Source organism: Balaenoptera physalus (genome assembly GCF_965194825.1).
Source record: "Balaenoptera physalus genome assembly, chromosome: 20".
Lineage (NCBI taxonomy): Eukaryota > Metazoa > Chordata > Mammalia > Artiodactyla > Balaenopteridae > Balaenoptera > Balaenoptera physalus.
The window spans coordinates 7,039,667-7,058,359 of record NC_138901.1 but is presented as its reverse complement, the minus strand read 5'-3'; the positions used below and the strand labels follow the sequence as shown (position 1 = coordinate 7,058,359).

At 51.3% G+C, this 18,693-nt stretch overlaps 1 protein-coding gene across 1 annotated transcript; it reads right to left on the bottom strand.

Moving 5' to 3' along the window:
• Window positions 1-946: 946 nt before the first annotated feature.
• LOC309650076 (E3 ubiquitin-protein ligase TRIM47-like) lies at window positions 947-14,807 on the bottom strand. Its single transcript, XM_082440906.1, is given in 10 exon segments — window positions 947-1,962; window positions 4,465-9,065; window positions 9,067-9,206; window positions 9,209-9,449; window positions 9,451-9,569; window positions 10,483-10,635; window positions 10,770-10,932; window positions 11,198-11,431; window positions 11,600-11,695; window positions 13,771-14,807. Coding segments are annotated over 9 exon segments (1,995 nt in total). The 5' UTR covers window positions 14,563-14,807; the 3' UTR covers window positions 947-1,962; window positions 4,465-9,008.
• Between the last annotated feature and the right edge of the window lie 3,886 nt (window positions 14,808-18,693).

The window sequence follows — 18,693 nt, the reverse complement described above, 5'->3', positions numbered from 1 at the left end:
CCCCCTGCTTGGAGCCCCATCCTGACCCTCTGTGCCTGGCTAACCCCTGTCACCTCAGATCGAAGCTCAAGCGTCACTTCCTTCGGGAAGCCCTCCCTGGTTTCCCTGCCGGGGCTGGTGCTACTGGTTATTCCTTCTCCTCACACATCTACTGCTCCGCTTGGCCCTGTCCACCACCGTGTGTTTATATTGATTTAAATCAGGAGTTACACACTTTTTCAAGGCCAACAGGTAAATATTTTAGGCTTTGCAAGCCAGAGAGTCTCTGTCGAAACTACTCAACTTTGCCATCGTGGGCAAAAGCAGCCACAGACAATATGAAAACAAATGAGCATGGCTGTGTTCCAATAAAGCTTTATTTATGGGCACTGAAATTTGAATGTCACCTATCTATCTATCTATCTTTTTTTTTTTTAATTTGGCCGTGCTGCATGGCTTGCAGGATCTTAGTTCCCCAACCAGGGATCAAACCCGGGCCCCGGCAATGAAAGCGCCGAGTCCTAACCACTGGACCGCCAGGAAATTCCCTGAATGTAATTTAATTTTCAGGTGTCACCAAATCTAATTCTTCTTTTGATTTTTTTCCCCATTAAAAAAATGTAACAACCTTTATTAGCTTACAAGCTGTACAGAAACAGGCGATGGGCCATAGTGTACTCGCTAAATCCTCTTTGAGGTGGGTACTATTGTTTTTTTTTTTTTTTCAAGTTGGGTGTTTATTATTTCAGTCCATTGCTTATGTATATTTGACATCAATTATTCTGTACATATCAAATATTGCATCATTTTACAAAGTGAACTCAACATGCTGCCTGTAAACCTGCTGTCTCTGGGATTCCCCCGTCCTTGAGAATGGTTCTGCCTTCCGCATAGAAGACTGGGGCCGCTGGGGCCCTTTCCCTCCCCTTGGCCCGCCCTCTCCAACCCCCCGTCCCCCACCCCCGCCAACACACACACTTAATCCGATGCTGCCTCCTGGCCCTTCATACCTGCAGCATCTCCGTCCACCCCGCCCAGCCCAGAGCGGGCTGTCTTTATCTCTCCCTGAGCGGCTGCATCAGCTTCCTGACCACTCTTCCCGCTCTAACTGATGCTCCCCTCCCTCCTCCAGGCCGGCGCTCTGTCCAGATCCGCTCAGCTACCTCCTGCTGAAACCCCGCAGTTTCTTTCCACTGATCCTGGATAAACCCTAAAGTCCAAAGAGGCTGTTTACAAGACCCTGCGCCATCTGGCTCCACCCACCTCCTCAGATTCATTTTCAGCCATTCTCAGCCTCTCTCCCCAAGCTCCAGTCATGCTGGGATTCTCCTTGCTTCCTAAAATACAGAGGTGGGTACTATTGTTATTTTGCTTTTCTTCAGATGATGGATCTAAGGCACAGAGAGGTTAAGTAACTTGTTCAGGGTCACACAGCTGCAAGTGGCAGAGCCAGGATTTGAACCCGGGACGTCTGGCTTTGGAGTCCAGATGCTTAACCAGCACATCATGTTTGCTGAGGACTGTCATGGTGCAAGCTCAGTAATGATGTGGCAATAAAACCGGTCTCCACCCTCCACCAGCCACCACCCCCCTTCCACCTGGCACACCCTCCCCATCTCAGGTCAACTTCTTTTCTTTAGGGACGCCTGGTGTGGGATGGCTCCTTGGTCATCTCTTCCCCTGAGGAGCCTTAATCTCAGTGTGTGGCTAGATACACTCACCACCATGACTGAATTTAGGGTCTGTCCCCTCTACCCCCCAAGCTGCGCCAGGGCAGAGACTGGGTCTATCTTGCTTCCCACCACCCCCTCCGCCCCTCTCCTCCCAGAAGCCCTGTGCCTGGCACACAGGAGCCACGCAAGACACATCTGTGGAGCATTGGAACAAACTGGGCAGAAACCTAATCATTGGTGTCATCTCCAATTGCATGTAAAACACAAAAGGCACCAAGGCTCGTACTCTCCAGGCAGGAAGCATCTGTAGCTGTAAATGAAGAAGATTCAGCTTTCAGAAACACTTGGCAGGGAACCAGAAGCCTTTTAATGGGTGCGCTTGGGCTTCTGACACTTTGACTGTGATGTTGGCAAGGCTGAGTGGCTAAGCAAACATTATTTAACTTATCATTTGAAGCATCGGTGTACATGCACATTACTAACAACGGGGCGCTACAGGCGTTGGCGGCCTGACTGTTCTGAGCTTGCAGGACAGTTGGCACCCCTGACACCTCGCCCTGGCCCAGCTACTAAATTCCAGACATGTGACACCCCGTCTGGGGTGAGATGAGTGAAGCACTTGCCTGGAGCTCAAAATCTACTGGGACACCAGCAAAACTCAGTAATCCAGATAAATGATAACCTAATAATCATTTAAAGGTAACATTTCTAGAAAATCAGACCAATAAAGTATGGCCAATGGAGTGGTCACTTGGTTTCATGAGTACAATTTTGTTGGAATCAGGGCTGGGATTAGTGCGAGGGGTATGGAGCAGGTAGTACAAGCAATGGGTCAGGTCATAAACGATGGGTCTTTTTTTTCTTCTTCTTTTTGGCCACGCTGTGCGGCTTGCGGGATCTTAGTTCCCTGACCAGGGACTGAACCACGCCCCTGGCGGTGAAAGAGCGGAGTCCTACCCACTAGACAACCAGGGAATTCCCAAAAGATGGGTCTTTATTTACAATTTTGATATTCTGTCTACCATGGATTTCTGCATTAATTTTGATGTTGCCATATGTCGCCTTCAAATATCATTTACTTTGATTTCTGAGTTTTCTGGCACCTGCTCTTAAATGTAGTGCCCTTGGTGAGGGTCTCACTTGCTTCACCCTAGGCCTGGCTCTACCTGAAACGCCCCCATTCCCTAACCACCTGCTTTGAGAAGCCCTGGGGGTCGTATAATCTTCAGCAAATATGGGTGATATCTCGATCCATGCTTTTTAAAAAAATCTGTTATTTTATTTATTTATTTATTTATTCATTTGGCCTTACTGCACAGCATGTGGGATCTTAGTTCCCTGACCAGAGATCAAACCTACGCCCCTTGCGTTGGAAGCGCGGAGCCCTAACCACTGGACCGCCAGGGAAATCCCAATCCATCCCTTTCTATAGATCAGGAAACAGAGGCTGGAGAGGTCTGTGTCTCTCCCCTCACACACCTGCTGAATGGTCCTCAGACTCAAAGAACCTTCAGGCGGGACTTCCCTGGTGGCGCAGTGGTTAAGAATCTGCCTGCCAATGCAGGGGACATGGGTTCAAGCCCTGGTCTGGGAAGATCCCACATGCCGCGGAGCAAATAAGCCCGTGCGCCACAGCTACTGAGTCGGTGTGCCACAACTGCTGAAGCCCGCACAACAAGAGAAGCCACCGCAATGAGAAGCCCACGCACCACAACAAAGAGTAGCCCCTGCTCGCCGCAACTAGAGAAAGCCCGTGCACAGCAATGCAGACCCAATGCAGCCAAAAATAAATAAATTTATATATATATAAGAAAAGAAGAACCTTCAGGCTAGAGGGGAGATCGAGATGGAAACCCGGGAGGAATAGGCAGGTCCTTTGCATCTATCTGGATGCAGTGGGTGCGTGGACCTGGCTTCGGGAGGGAGCAAACGGATGGCAAAGGGGGAAGGAAGAAGGTGAACAGCCATGCCTGGGCCACTTGCACCCAGCCTGGCCTGACCCAGGAAAGGATCTGAGTGGCCTCCCACCCTCCAGGGGTTCCTTCAGTCCTTGGGTCAACGTCTATTAAGCACCTGCTATGTGGCAGGGATGTGTTAAGCAACGGAGACAGAGATGAAATACCCGGCCTGGCGCTGGTCTGATGGAGAATTCCCACGTGAAACAAGGAGGGTGCGGGGAGGGATGCATGCAGAGGTGATGGCAGGAGAGGGGGAAGCCCACCTGGCTTAGGGAGAGGAGGGTTCTAGAGTGGCTTTCTGTGACACAGCACGTCTTAGCTGAGACTTAAGGACTAAGGAGGACAAACTAATAAGTAATGAGGAGGAGTAAGGAAGGGGATGAGGGTGGAAGAGGTCTCCCAGCAGGGGAGATGGCAGGTGCAAAGGCCAGGAGGCAAGCGCTTTGGAGAGTAGAATGGAGTGGGGGCTGGTGATGAAGCCCATGAAAACTACTGAAGACTGATGTTTGGCAAGGAGCGGGGGTGGGGTGGGGTGGGGTGGGGTGGGATTGGGCTAGCAGGGAAGGCTGGAGAGTGTCCACCTCTCCCGAGCTGGTGGGACCTGGTCCAAGTTACCACCAGGTGCCTTCCTCACTGGAAGAGGGAGGAGTTGAGCATAAGCTCTCTTGGGTGAGATGCTCCTGACAGCCATCAGGTACCCACTGCACGCCAGGCAGGGCCTCTGCCAGAGGATCCCGCAAACATCCTCTCCCTTCCACCTCCAGCCTGAGCACACCCTCTCCTGGGGGAGGGAAGGGTTAAGGCTCCTTCCCTAGGCTCCTGCCATCTGATCCTGCTTCCCGCTCTGTCCTCACCTGTGGGATGGGATGGTGAGACGAAGGGAACCGTAGCTGCTGCCAGCCTCCTTCAGCTCCGTACTTTAACCCTTCCCCTCCTGAGTCAAACTTGTGGTAACATCCAGGAAGCAACATCTGTGGCTTTGGCTGGGTTGCCACTTGCCACCCACCTCTAGAGGGAATCAGGGAAGGAGTTAAAGACAAAACAAAGATATAGGACAGATGTGTAGGATGTAATATTATGCAGCCAGTGAGTGAACAAGCCATTTTTGTATTTTGAAAGTAACTTTGGAAAATGCACGATACGAGTTGTAACTATCTTTTAGCTACCTACATCTTCAACATCTACATCTGTATCAGAAAAGAAGACTGAAAGGTGGAATTTCCTGGTGGTCCAGTGGTTAGGACTTGCACTGTCGGGTGCACAGGTTTGATCCCTGGTCTGGGAACTCAGATCCCACAAGCTGTAAAGCGTGGCCAAAAGACTGCAAGGAAATTCTCCAGGAGAGGTTATCTCTGGGGGAAGGCAGTAGTGATCTCAGAGAGGCAGCAGTGAGTGGTAGCATGAAGCGAGATCTTAATTCCCTGCCCAGGAATTGAACCTGGGTAGCCTGGATGAAAACTAGGAATCCCAGCCACCACACCTGCCCTGCCCTAGGACCCTCCCCAACATGCGTGCACAACTCTTTTTCCAAGATGGATTACAGCCCAGAGGCCTATGGGACCGCCTTAGCATCACATATTATGGGGTGGTGCTCCCTCCTCTTTGACCCCCAAGGAGCCTTTCTGCACATGAGCAATGTTTTCCTTGCCCCAAAGATGGGAAATATATGACCTCTTGATCTTTTAACAGGGTTTAGCCCCTCTCTGTCCCTGCCATAAAAGCGTCCAATGTCTGGTTATCTACCCTATTCTGGTTTTTTCTTTTTTTTTTTTTTCCGGTTGTTTCTTATATCGAAGTGCAGATCTTGAAATATAGACAGGAGTCTGGTCATAAATATGTAGTCCTGGAGCCCATTTGTCTCTTGCCTCAGGAAATGTAAACAGGGGGCTGGTAATGAATGTCTGGCCTGGAGCCCATCTTCTTCTCACCCCAAGAAGTGTGAACAGGAGGCCAGTTATAAATGTCTAGCTTGGGGCCCACCTATCTCCTGCCTCAGTAAGATCATGATAGGAATATTTTACTTTCTTTTGTGTTTCTATATTGTGTACATTTTCTATAATGAATGTGTTATTGAAGAGGTGGTATAGCATAGTGACTGAAAAAGCAGACTGTCTGGGTTCAAATCCTGGCTCTCCAATTTATGTACCTTCAAGACCTTGGGACAAGCCACTTAGCCTCTCATCCTCAGTTTCCTCTTGCATACAATGGGGAGAATTAATACCTATTTATAGGGTTGTTAGGATTAAATGAGTTCATATTTGCCATGAACATTTCATTTGCCATGAACAGGGCCTGGCACGTAGTAGGCACTATGTGTTTGTTAAATAAAAGCAAAGTTACTTTTGGAATTCCCTTGGTGGTCCAGTGGTTAAGAATCTGCCTTCTAATGCAGGGGACAGAAGTTCGATCCATGGTTGGGGAACTAAGATCCCACATGCAGTGGGGCAACTAAGCTTGCATGCCACAACTAGAGAGAAGCAATGAAAGATTCTGCGGGCCACAACTAAGACCCAACATGGCCAAATATAAATATTAAAAAAAAAATACAGATCATTCTTTAAAAAAAAGCAAAATTACTTTTATAGAATATGCAAAAAGGTTAATTTAAAAATTATTCAAGTAATACAGGAACACAGTCTTCTTGTAAGGAATAACATGGGAATTTTTTAAGTGGAATAATCCTTGGGGACAGATTAGTTTACAGCCTGTCTGGATTCACATTAAAAAAAATTTTTTTTTTGAATTATTTTTTTGTCTTCTTTGGGTCTTCATTGCTGCACGCGGGCTTTCTCTAGTTGCAGCGAGCGGGGGCTGCTCTTCGTTGCAGTGCGCAGGCTTCTCATTGCGGTGACTCCTCTTTTTGCCGAGCTCGGACTCTAGGCGCGTGGGCCTCAGTAGTTGCAGCACGCGGGCTTAGTAGTTGTGGCTCGTGGGCTCTAGAGCGCAGGCTCAGTAGTTGTGGCTCACGGGCTTAGTTGCTCCGCGGCATGTGGCATCTTCCCGGACCAGGGAATCGAACTCGTGTCCCCTGCATTGGCAGGCGGGTTCTTAACCACTGCGCCACCAGGGAAGTCCCTAAAAAACGTATTTGTTGAGTGCTAAGGCAGGAGCAGGAAGGCATGAGAAGTGTGTGGGTGGCATTCCAGGGACAGTCCCCTCCCTGCTCTCTCCACAGTGGGGGAAAGGGCAAGGCCAGGATTCACTAATGTGGATTATCAGCACTGGCTGATCCTGCACCCCGAAGCTCCCGCTTTGATATTTTCCCCCAGGAGGCAAATTCTGAGCCAGGAACCCTGACATTTTGATTTGCTGGCCAGCCTCACTGACATGCAGGCCTACTTGCCATTTGGCTTTTTGAAATATTGGCAAGCATCTGACGACCCCCAGAACTACCATTGTGGGTCCCTAGGGGCCTAGGAACTTCAAATCAGGAACTGTTTAAGAAAGCAAATGACATGCTTCTGATACGGATTTCACACCAATGTGTGCCTGAGGGCATCACCGTTCCAGCAACACACACCATGTGAAGTGTCCCTCAGAACCAGGAGGAGCTGGCGAGGGTAGCCCCCCTTGGCAGCTCCCTGATGGGGAAGGACTCAGATCCACGCAGCTACACAGTTACCTTCTTAGCATTTTTTTTTTTTTAATATTTATTTGGTTGCACTGGGTCTTAAGTTGTGGCAGGCGGTCTCCTTAGTTACAGCAGGTGGGCTCCTTAGTTACGGCTTGCCGGCTCCTTAGTTGTGGCAGGCGAAATCTTAGTTGTAGCATGCATATGGGATCTAGTTCGCTGACCAGGGATCGAACCCAGGCCCCCTGCATTGGGAGCAAGGAATCTTGTCCACTGCGCTACCAGGGAAGTCCCCTCAGCATTTCTTGACCTCAGCCCATAGATTAGGAAGTGTGCAGCCTCTTGCCCAGGAGGAACAGATTTTGGGGGCGAGGAGGCAAGATTTAAGCATTTTGGCATGCAAGCTTTCTGTTGAACAAAGGGAAAAAGTTTAGATTTCATTCCTACCCATCCACACCAGTAGCAGCCTGTGAGGATGAAAGTGATTGGACTGGTGCTGAGCGGAGCCTCCAGGGAGGAAGGTCGACATGGGCCACAGCCCAGGCTCAAGGCAGCCAAAGGGCACCCCATCCCGCGAGGCCATCAGAGTGCACCCAACACCTGCTGCGCGGCCGCCCTGCCAGGCTCCACAATGACGGTCCCCCCAGTGAGAAACTAGGGTCACCAATTTCTCCGAGAACAGGCCAGGCGGGGATGGAGTTCAGGCACACCTGGTTCTGGATGACGTTGCCCCAGGGATTTTCTCCCCCGTGACTTGTACCATTTCCTCTTCAGAGTCAATCATTAACCTTACCGAGGCCCTCACCTGAGAAGCTGCAGGAACAAGTAACTGGCTGAGGCTGGAAATGCCCAGGCTGCCTCCCCAGAGGGGCCGGGTCCCCAGTCACACTCCTGCCAGGGTCGCAGGGCAGGGGCCCAGCCCAGGCCCAGACTCTCCTGCTGACTTCTACACACGCTGCTGGGCAGGTCAGATGGCAGAGGCCTGGATGTGGACGAAGCCCCTTTGCTTTTGGGCAGTGCTACCCACGGGAGCTGAGTGCCGTCCGCTTAGGGATGGGGCGGGGAAAACAGCTTTCAGGAACACCGGGGAGGGTGCAAGGCTGTTAAGGTTTTCCCGCCCCGGACAGCCTCAGTTCCACACCCTCTCCATGCTGTAAAACACCTGCTGTGTGAGAAAGTCTGCTGGGCAGCAGGGTCAGGGGCCCCAGCCCCGCCTGGACCTAGGCCCTCACCTTTTTTTTCGGGGGGGGTGGGGTCTGGGATAGTCCTGGATTCCTTGGCTTAACTTCCCAGCCTCCAATTAAGCCAGTAACACAGACAGAACACCTCTACCCCGGTGGGTCAGGTGCCAACTCTCAAGTCTGGCCAGCTGTCGGGGAGGAGCCGGAGAAAAGCCACCTGGTCCGAGCCCCGCCCATTCTCGGGCAACAAGGCCCTGGTGCTGAGTAGCCAGGACCAACCTGGAGAACCTCTGATGGGGTTTGGGAACTCAAGGGCGGGGGAGGCCGTGCATCCTGGTCAGGAACCCCCCCCGCGGCCCCGGAGGCCACAGGGCTGTCCCCAGTCCCAGGGGCTCTCCATTCTGGTTCAGAGCCCTTCTCCCGTGACGGTGAGGCCAGAGGGGTCGGCTTGTTTTCTGGGATTCCCAGGACCTCCCGGGACCACTGGGCAGGCGCCGCAGGTCAAGTCCAGGCAGCGGGTCGGGAGGCAGGTTCGCCGCCCACCCCTCAGCCACGGGCCAGGGGTCCCCGCGGGCCGGCCACCCTCCCCGGCGCGCCCCTCCCAGCGGGCCAGCCAGCGCTCGAGTCCAGCATTATTGGCCGCCGCCTACGCCTCCGGGCGCTGCTTGAGCGTGACCGAGGCGCCGCTGCTGACCATGACTGACCGCGGGGTAGAGCGGCTCCAGGAAGGCGGCCAGGACGCGGTAGAGGAGGCTCACGCCGCCCGCCACGCCGTACAAGGAGAGGCAGCCGGCGCCGCAGTCGAGCGCCACGCCGAGCGTGCGGTGCTGGCCGCCGTGCAGACCGTCTGCGCGTCGTTGTGCCGCACGGAGAAGCTGAGCGAGTCCCACTCCAGGCACCACGAGTAGGGGCTGCGGCCCAGCAGGTAGATGATGTTGCGGCGCGGGCGGCCGCTGGGCGGGGGGCTGCGGCGGTAGGTGACGCCCAGGCACACCCACGAGTTGGACACCTCGGCCTCCCAGTAGTGGCAGCCCTTCGCCAGGCCGCGCGAGCACAGCACCTGCGGCCACTGCTTGAAGCCGCCGGGACGGGGCCGCCGCGGCGCGGGGCTCCAGGAGGGTGCCCAGGTTCAGCACCGAGGGGGCCTCCTTGAGCAGGAACAGCTCTTCACTGGCCGCGGCGGGGTCGAGGTTCAGGCTGCAATAACCTGGGGCAAGGGGGACGGGAAAGGAGGCCAGGGCCATTGGCCCCGGGCGCGGAGCGCTGAAGGCCCGGAGAGGGGAGGGGCCGAAGTCGCATGGCTTCTGCACAGAAGTCACCGAATGCTTCCACCCCCAGCTCCCAGGAGTGGCCCCTCTATACCCGCCTCTTTAAGTCTCCAACTGTGGCCCCCTGGGGGTGCTGACATAGTCCGGAGGAATGATGAGTTGGGTGCTGTCCAAAGGTCTGCCTTCCTAGAGAAGTTGAGAACCAAGAGTCCTCCTATCTGGCCCCCCCACCCCCGGCAAAACCATAACATAATCTCCTTTTTTGTTTGTTCAGGACACACGATTGAGTGGGACTGAGGGAGAGTCAAGAGCTCCTAGAGGAGGTCGCTCAGAAGGGTTCATCAAAGGCAATGCAACCTTGATCCTGGAGATCTCAGAGAAATCACCGATGATTTCTTAGAGAATCACTTGGCCCCTAGCCCAGCCTGGGAGAGGGGCTGCAGGGACAGTAAATGAAAAGGGAAATTGGCTGAGGAAGAAATGGACTGGGTCATCCAAGCTGGCTTGGCTAAAGTCCAGGCGAGGTCGGCAGGCACCCAGCTGAGGGCAGAGGTTGTGCCATATCAGGGCCACGGGGGGCTGCAGAGCCGGCCTCTGGGTGGTAGGTGAGGCCTTGCCCACCCATGGGGCTGGGACAGGACAGCCTTCTCCCCTTCCTATCGGGGCCCTGAAGTCACGGGCCGAGTCCTTCCGAGGTCTCCAGTCCAGAGTGCGAGGTCAGGGCAGGAGAGAGCTGGCACCTCTCTGGAGCCCTGGCCTGAATGGAGGTGGGGCTTGGTAAGTCAAGGCATCCAAGGGCCCTGTTCCTTTCCTTCCCACCCCTGGGGCTGGACCCCAGTACTGAGGACTCACACTTGAGAAGTGTTTCCCTGTCCACAGCTGGGGGCAGCACCTCACAGGAGTTCATCTTGATGCCTGGGGAAGATGGAGGGGCTTTGCTGAGGACACTTTCACAGCCCAGCATCTTTCCAGAGAGAGGCATGGGCTTCCAGGAGGTTGAGTTACCTGGGGAAGGTGCACACAGACAGGCAGGGTTCTCTACAAGTGCCTGGAATCCCAACCACTGCCCTGTAGGGCCGTCCCACACCCAGAATGCAGGTGAGTCTCCAGGAGTCCCAGGCAACCAGGTACTAACTAACCCTTCAGGAAGAGCTGGTTGATGAAGCTGAGACCCACGTCCACCAGCCGGGTCCGGAGCTCTGCCAAGGTCTCTGGCAGCTGGAGGAAGCTCTGCTTCTCCGCACAGTTGGTGCCCATCAGGGGTTCCACGCAGGCCAGGAAGTGCTTCAGACTGGGGAACTCCTGCGTGCAGGGCGGGGCTGGCAATACCACTTGTTAGCCAGGCCCCAAGCAGATTCCAGGAACTCCTGCTTACGCCAGGGGCTTAGCGGTCCCCAGAACCATGGGGCAGGTGGAAAAGCTGCCCATGTTCAAACCTGGACATCTTTCTCCCCTCCTCCTGGTTTTCTGGACATCTTAGGTTAGGGATGTCAAAGGCACAGCCACTGTGGCCTAGTGGAGGTTGTGATGGGCTTGGGGCAGAGGTGGGGGTAGGGTGGGGCCTTGCCTGCAGAAATTGCTGGTCGCTTCGGTTGGCGAGCAGGGTGCGGAGCCAGATGCTGTCCCCCTCCAGCTTCAGGAGCCGGTTGTGGCTCTGCTGGATGGAGCCGCCCAGCTTCCCCAGGGCGGCAGCCTCCTCTTTCTCCATGAAATCCAAGACCTTCATCTGCATCTGTTTGATCTCCTGGATGATCTCCAAAAAGCAGGTGTTCACCTCATCCCGAGTTGTCTGGATCAATTTCTGGGGGGTGGAAGGGCGTATAGAGAGGCATCTCTGAGCCCCACGCCAGTACTGCCGTTGTCTTCTGCCTAGGCATCCCTTCTCTGTCTTCCTGGCCTCACCCCATTCCCTCCAAGCCCTGAGAGGTCCCCTCAGCCTGGGCCGGGGCTGGGGGTGGACCAACCTTACCGAGAGAAAAGCCACCTGGCCCTGGTGCTTTTGGCTGTCAGAGGTGATGATCAGCATCTGGATCTCCACGTTGGCCTGGACCTTCCGAACCTCGATCTGGGGTGAGAGGGTGGGGTGGAAGAGGAGAGAGCCACTGATTCAGAGAGGTGCCCTAGCAGAAGCCCTTCTGTAAGCAGCCCCACATCAGGCCCAGAAGAGACGCACCTCTTACATTCTTTTTTTTTTAAAAAAAGAATCCATTTTATTTATTTATTTATTTTTTGGCTGCGCTGGGTCTTCGTTGCTGCACGCGGGCTTTCTCTAGTTGCGTCGAGCAGGAGCTACTCTTCATGGCAGTGCATGGGCTTCTCATTGCGGTGGCTTCTCTTGTTGCGGAGCATGGGCTCTAGGCACACGGGCTTCAGTAGTTGTGGCTCGTGGGCTTAGTAACTCCGCGGCATGTGGGATCTTCCCGGAGAGGGGATCGATCCCATGTCCCCTGCATTGGCAGGTGGATTCTTAACCACTATGCCACCAGGGAAGTCCTCACCTCTTACATTCTTAAGAGGTTTGAATGAGAATGAGGATGGGCAGAGCTGAAGGGTAGATGGCCCAGGGCCACCCCTCTTTTTTTTTTTTTTTGGCCACGTGGCATGGCATGCGAAATCTTAGTTCCCCGACCAGGGATCGAACCCGTGCCCCCTGAAATGGAACTGCGGAGTCTTAACCACTGGACCACCAGGGAATTCCCTGAGGGCCACCCCTCCGCTCCTGTTCTCTCACTCCCTGAGAGACTCTCTCCTCGTTCTTAGGTATCAGGTTCTTTGTTCCTGACAGTGATGACCATTGGGTTTCAGATCACAAGAAGCTGCTGTGGAGGGTTCAGTGACTTGAGAAGCCTGAGAGGCAGTGGGGTGAGGAGGGGCCCATCAGATATGGAGCCCTTGGCTCCCTGGGCAGTGCTGCCAGGCCCAGGCAGCATTATGTTTCCAAGTTCCACATAAGCCTTTAGTCTCACCTATTCCAGAGGTGGGCATTGTCATGTTTTACAATCTACTAGAGGACAGTGCTGTTCCAAGGGCCTGTCTATGAACTGTTGCTGACCCACAAAAAAAGAAGAAGCTCCTGCCAGACTGTAAATCAACGCGCTGCTTCCTTTGTTGAGAAAGTCTTGCTATGAAAAAAGCATCAGCTGAACTGAAGAGTGTGATGAGTTGGCTTACATTCCGCACAAGCTCCATTCTTGCCAGGGACCATCAACAGGTGGCTACGTTGGAATAGCACAGTTCTAGAATATACATGATAGAATGTCTAAAATATAAGTATTCCATTGTAAAATCAATACAAATACAGTAAACAAAATTTGAAAATAGAAAAAGGGGGCTTCCCTGGTGGCACAGTTGTTAAGAATCCACCTGCCAACGCAGGAGACATGGGTTCGAGCCCTGGTCTGGGAAGATTCCCACCTGCCGCGGAGCAACTAAGCCCGTGCGCCACAACTACTGAGCCTGCACTCTAGAGCCCATGAGCCACAACTATTGAGCCTGCGTGCCACAACTACTGAAGCCTGTGTGCCCTAGAGCCCATGCTCCGCAACAAGAGAAGCCACCGCAATGAGAAGCCCGTGCACCACCATGAAGAGTAGCTGCCGCTCGACACAACTAGAGAAAGACCGCGCGCAGCAACAAAGACGCAGCACAGCCAAAAAATCAATCAATCAATCAATCAATAAATAAGAAAAAAGGAAGGGATTTGCCCAACTGAACATGACATGTTTGTATTTTGATATGTTCTCTTTCAGCCTTTCCTTTTTCTGTGCAAAAAAAACTTAAATAGGATTCATCACAAATAATTTTGGATCCTTATTCATTCAACTTGCCAGCACTTTTCATGTCCTGGCAGGACGCTCGTGACCATCTTTTTTTTTTTTTTTTGGCCACGCAGCGCCGCATGTGGGAGCCTCATTCGCAGACCAGGGATGGAACCTGTGCCCCCTGCAGTGGAAGTGCAGAGTGTCAACCACTGGACCGCCAGGGAAGCGCCATCGTGACCATCGCTGTAATGGCTGCATAACTTTCCTCCGAGGAAAGGTGTGCCCGGAGCTTCTGAGAGACTTTCACGTTCCAGGAGGACTCCCGAGTGCCCGGGCTCCTCCCCTCCCCCTCCCCGCAGCCCCCCAGCTCCGGCCTCACCTCCTTGCTGGCACGCTCCTCCTCCAGGGGGATGGTGTCGTGGTTCTTGTGCTCCTTCAGCAGGCAGGCCCCGCACACGCAGCAGCCTTCCGTGCGGCAGTACAGCCTCTGTAGCTTGCGGTGCTTCCGGCACAGCCGGCTCTTGAGGTCCCACACGGGCTCCAGCAGCTGGTGGCCCTGGAACACCTGGTCCTCGAAGTGGCGGCGCAGGTGCTTCTCGCACAGGGAGGCCATGCACCGCAGGCACGACTTGACTGACTTAAGCTTCTCTGGGGCACAGAAGTCGCAGGGCACGTCTCTGGGCCCGGCAAGGTTCTGTGAGGCCCCCAAGGCCTGGCCCTCGGCCTGGGTGAAACAGGTCACCATCTCCTCCAGGGTGACGTTCTCGCAGAGGCGAGGCCTGGAGGGGAAGCTCTCTTGGCACTGGGGGCAACAGAGCGTCTCTCCCACAGCTGCCTGGTGGTCCCAGAAGCCCTGGAGGCAGGTCCTGCAGAAGTTGTGCCCGCAGGCGGTAGTGACCGGGCTGCGGAACACCTCCAGGCAAATGGGGCAGAGGACTTGGCCCTCCAATGTGGGGAGATTGTTGTTGTCATTCATCAGGAACTGGCCTTGGGGAGGTCTTGAGGGCTGGGCAGGGGGCTGCAGGGCTGGGACTTGGTCCTGGACTGGCCCTGGGAAGATAGAGCAAAGCTGTGTTGAAGCCAAGGCAGGAGTTGAGGGGCCCTTTGAGAGATACACCAGTTCTTCTCTCGGAAGCAGCTGTCTGCCCATGGGGTACAGGGACTGTGCCATCGGTCAACCCACATGGGGGCATAAATTGGGGCTTGTGATCTCCTTGTCCCTGTTCTAATTCCTGGACGAGAAGGTGGGTGGGAGGAAGAAGTCACATCGTGACAAGGGAAAGGAACCACTTCCTTGGCCCTTCAGAAGAAAGGTCAAAACACAAGTACTTACGTGAAACTCTCTGTATGTCAAGAAGAGCCAGAGGCTTGGCTGCCCTACGGAGGGAGAAAAAAGAACCCTTGGGCATTCAGGCGTAGGGGACTTGCCCGCACTTCACCAGTGCGGGGAGGAGCCCCACCAGTCCAGTGTGCCCTCACCCCAGCCCTTTACATCTCTTGAGGTTTGATGACCACCTTCTCACCTTTCCCTTTGGCTGCTGTTTTGCGGTCTCCCCATCAAGTTGGCCCCCCTCCTCGAGACTGCCTGCAATTTTGCTCCCTGATGTCACAATTCAACCGTGACCAGCCCCAGCATTCTGCTTGTGATGTCAGCAGGGCAAAAGGTGTGCCACCGGACACGCTGCAGTGCTGATGCGTTTTGCCCCCCCCAAGAGATTCTTTGCTCCAGAGCCTTCATCCCAAGAGGCGGAGCCACTGCTGCACCTGGGGCCCCTTGCAGTGGACTTGGTGGACTTGCATTACCAACCAGAGAGGGAAGATGGCAACTAAGTGGCAGTGGGATCTTGGGCAACTGGTTTAATCTCTCGGGACTATGGTTCTCTTGTGAATCAACAGGGTTGTTGTAGAAGATACTTCAAGGCTCCTTGATCTGAAGTTGAGTGATCCAAACGTTATCTGATTGGTCATCCTAAAGATTGTTGCTTCCCACTGTGGTTCTGACCCTGAGAAGGAAAAAAGGGATGAATGCAGCGGAAGACTCTTATCAGTGTGATAGTTTCTTGTCAGTGTTTGTTTCCCAGTTCTTCCAGCCTGACAGGATATATGCCTTGAAAAGTTTACAATATATCACTCTTTTCCTCCAAAAAGTTAGCTTGGTCCCACTTATTGGATAGGAATCGTAAACAGAAGGCATCCTTTTCTCATTTCCTTATCTCAGAGGAAACATTTTCAGCATTTTTCCATTAAGTATGATGTTTGCTGTTAAGTTTTTTGTAGATACCTGTATCAGATTCTGTAGACTCCCTTTTCTTCCTGGCTTGCTAAGAGATTTTATCTGGAATGGTTGTTGACTTTTATCTAATTCTTCTTCTGCATCATTTGAGATGATTATAAGCTTTGCCTCTTTTATTCTGCTGATGTGGTGAATTTATATTTATCGATTTTCAACTATTAAATGAACCTTGCATTCTGGAATGAACACTTCTTGGTCATAACATGCTGTGCTTTTAATATATGCTGGATTCAATTTGCTACTATTTTCTTAGGATTTTTGCAACTATGATCACGAATGAGATTGGCCTGTAATTTTCCTTTATGTAATGTCCCTATCAAGTTTTGGTGTTAAGGTATGATAGTTTCATAAAATAAGTTGGGAAGTGTTCTTTATCACTTATGTGGAATAATAAGATTGATATTACTTCTAACTTAAATGTTTGGTAGAATTCACTGGTAAAACCACCTAGGACTGGAGACTTCCCTGGTGGTCCAGTGGTTAAGACTACACGCTTCCACTGCAGGGGACACGAGTTTGATCCCTGGCCAGGGAACTAAGATCCCACATGCCGCTCAGACAAAAAAAAACAAAAACAAAAAACCCCACTTAGGCCCAGAAAATCTTTTGTGGAAAGGTTATTAATTACATATTCAATTTCTTTCAGAAATTATGTTGTCTATTTCTTCTTGTGTCAATTTTGGTAAATGGTGTTTTCCTAGGAATTTGTCCATTTCCTCTAAATTTAAAAATTTGGGGGGTATAAAGTTGTTCATAAGATCCACTTATTTTCTTTCTATTTTTTTTTTTTTTTGGCCGCACTGTGCGGCTTGTGGGATCCTAGTTCCCGACCAGGGATTGAACCCAGGCCCTTGGTAGTGAAAGTGCAGAGTCCTAACCACTGGACCACCAGGGAATTCCCTATCCACTTATAATTTTTAACATAACATGAAAATGGCATTTTAACCATTTTGGTGTACAGTTCAGTGGTATTGAGTACACTCACAATGTTGTGCTACCATCACCACTATCTATATCCAAAACTTTTTCATCACCCCTAACAGAAACTTTGTAACCACTAAGCAACAATTTCCCATACCCCCCTCCCTCCAGCTCCTGGTAACCTCTAATCTACTTTCTATCTCTATGATATCTCTATCTTTCTATCTCTATTCTAGATATTTTGTATGAGTGAAATCATACCGTATTTGTCCTTTTGAGTCTGGCTCATCTTACTTAATGTTTTCAGGTTCATCCATGTTATAGCATGTATCAGAATTTCATCCCTGTTGATGGCTGGATAATGTTCCTGCTCTCTCTATATAAACACATTTTGTTTATCCATTCTTCTGTTGATGGACATTTGGGTTGCCTCTACCTTTTAGCTATTGTGAGTAATGCTGCTATGAACATGGGTATACAAATATCCATTTGAATCCCTGCTTTCAATTCCCTTGGCTATATCCCTAAGAGTGGCACTTATAATCCTTATAAAGACTGTAGGATTTGTAGTTGTGGCTCCCTTTCACATTCCAGATATCCTTTGTATTTTCTTTTTTCTTGATGAAATAAACTCTCTAGGAGTTTATCCATTTTATTAACCTTCTAAAAGAATCAGCTCTTGGTTTTGATAGTTGTATCGCATGTTTTTTTTTTTTTTTTTTTTTTTTTTTTTTTTATTTATGGTTGTGTTGGGTCTTCGTTTCTGTGCGAGGGCTTTCTCTAGTTGTGGCAAGCGGGGGCCACTCCTCATCGCGGTGCGCGGGCCTCCCACCGTCGCAGCCCCTCCCGTCGCGGAGCACAGGCTCCAGACGCGCAGGCTCAGCAATTGTGGCCCACGGGCCCAGCCGCTCCGCGGCACGTGGGATCTTCCCAGACCAGGGCTCGAACCCGTGTCCCCTGCACTGGCAGGCAGATTCTCAACCACTGCGCCACCAGGGAAGCCCTGTTTGTTTGTTTTTTATGTCATTGATTTCTGCTCTTTATTATTGCTTTTACTTCTTTGGGTTATTCCTTCCTTTTACTTTCTTTATGTTGAATTTGCTTTTCTAAGTTCCTGAGATGGATGTTTATATAACAATTTTTAGCATTTCTTCCTTGTTAATACATGTTTTCCCATTTAAGTACGACTCTTATTGCACCTTATACTAAAGAGTATTATCATTATCATTCAGTTCAAAATGTTTTCTGATTTCCATTGTGATGTCTTCTCTGACCCATGAGTTATTTAGAAGCATGTTGCTCAGTTTCCAAAAATACAGATATTTTCTAATTATCGTTTTTTATTATTGATTTCTAACTTGATTCCACTATAATCAGATGTTATGCTTGGATTTAAATCCTTTGACTTTTTTAAAGACTTGCTTTATGGATCAGAGCGACATGGTCAATGCTGGTAACTTCCAAATGCACTTAAAAATTCAGAATGTGGGACTTCCCTGGTGGCGCAGTGGTTAAGAATCCGCCTGCCAATGCAGGGCACATGGGTTCGAGCCCTGGTCCGGGAAGATCCCACGTGCCGCGGAGCAACTAAGCCCGTGTGCCACAACTACTGAGCCTGCGCTCTAGAGCCCGCGAGCCACAACTACTGAGCCCACATGCCACAACTACTGAAGCCCACACGCCTAGAGCCTGTGCTCCACAACAAGAGAAGCCACTGCAATGAGAAGCCAGCACACTGCAACAAAGAGTAGCCCCCGCTCAATGCAACTAGAGAAAGCCCGCGCACAGCAACGAAGACCCAATGCAGCCAAAAAATGAATAAATAAATAAATTAAAAAAAAATTCAGAATGTGTTCTGCAGTTTTCTGATGTAGTGTTCTACACATTTCAGTTATGACATTTGCCAATCATGTTGTTAAAAGCATCGGTATCCCTATTGGTTTTCTGGTCCTTTTAATACTAAAAGATGTGACAAAATTCCTAGTATTATTATGGATTTGCCTATTTCTCCTTTTAGTTCTATCAATTTTGAGGCTAGAACATCAGACGCACACAAATTTATAATTATTATGTTTTCCTAGTGACTTG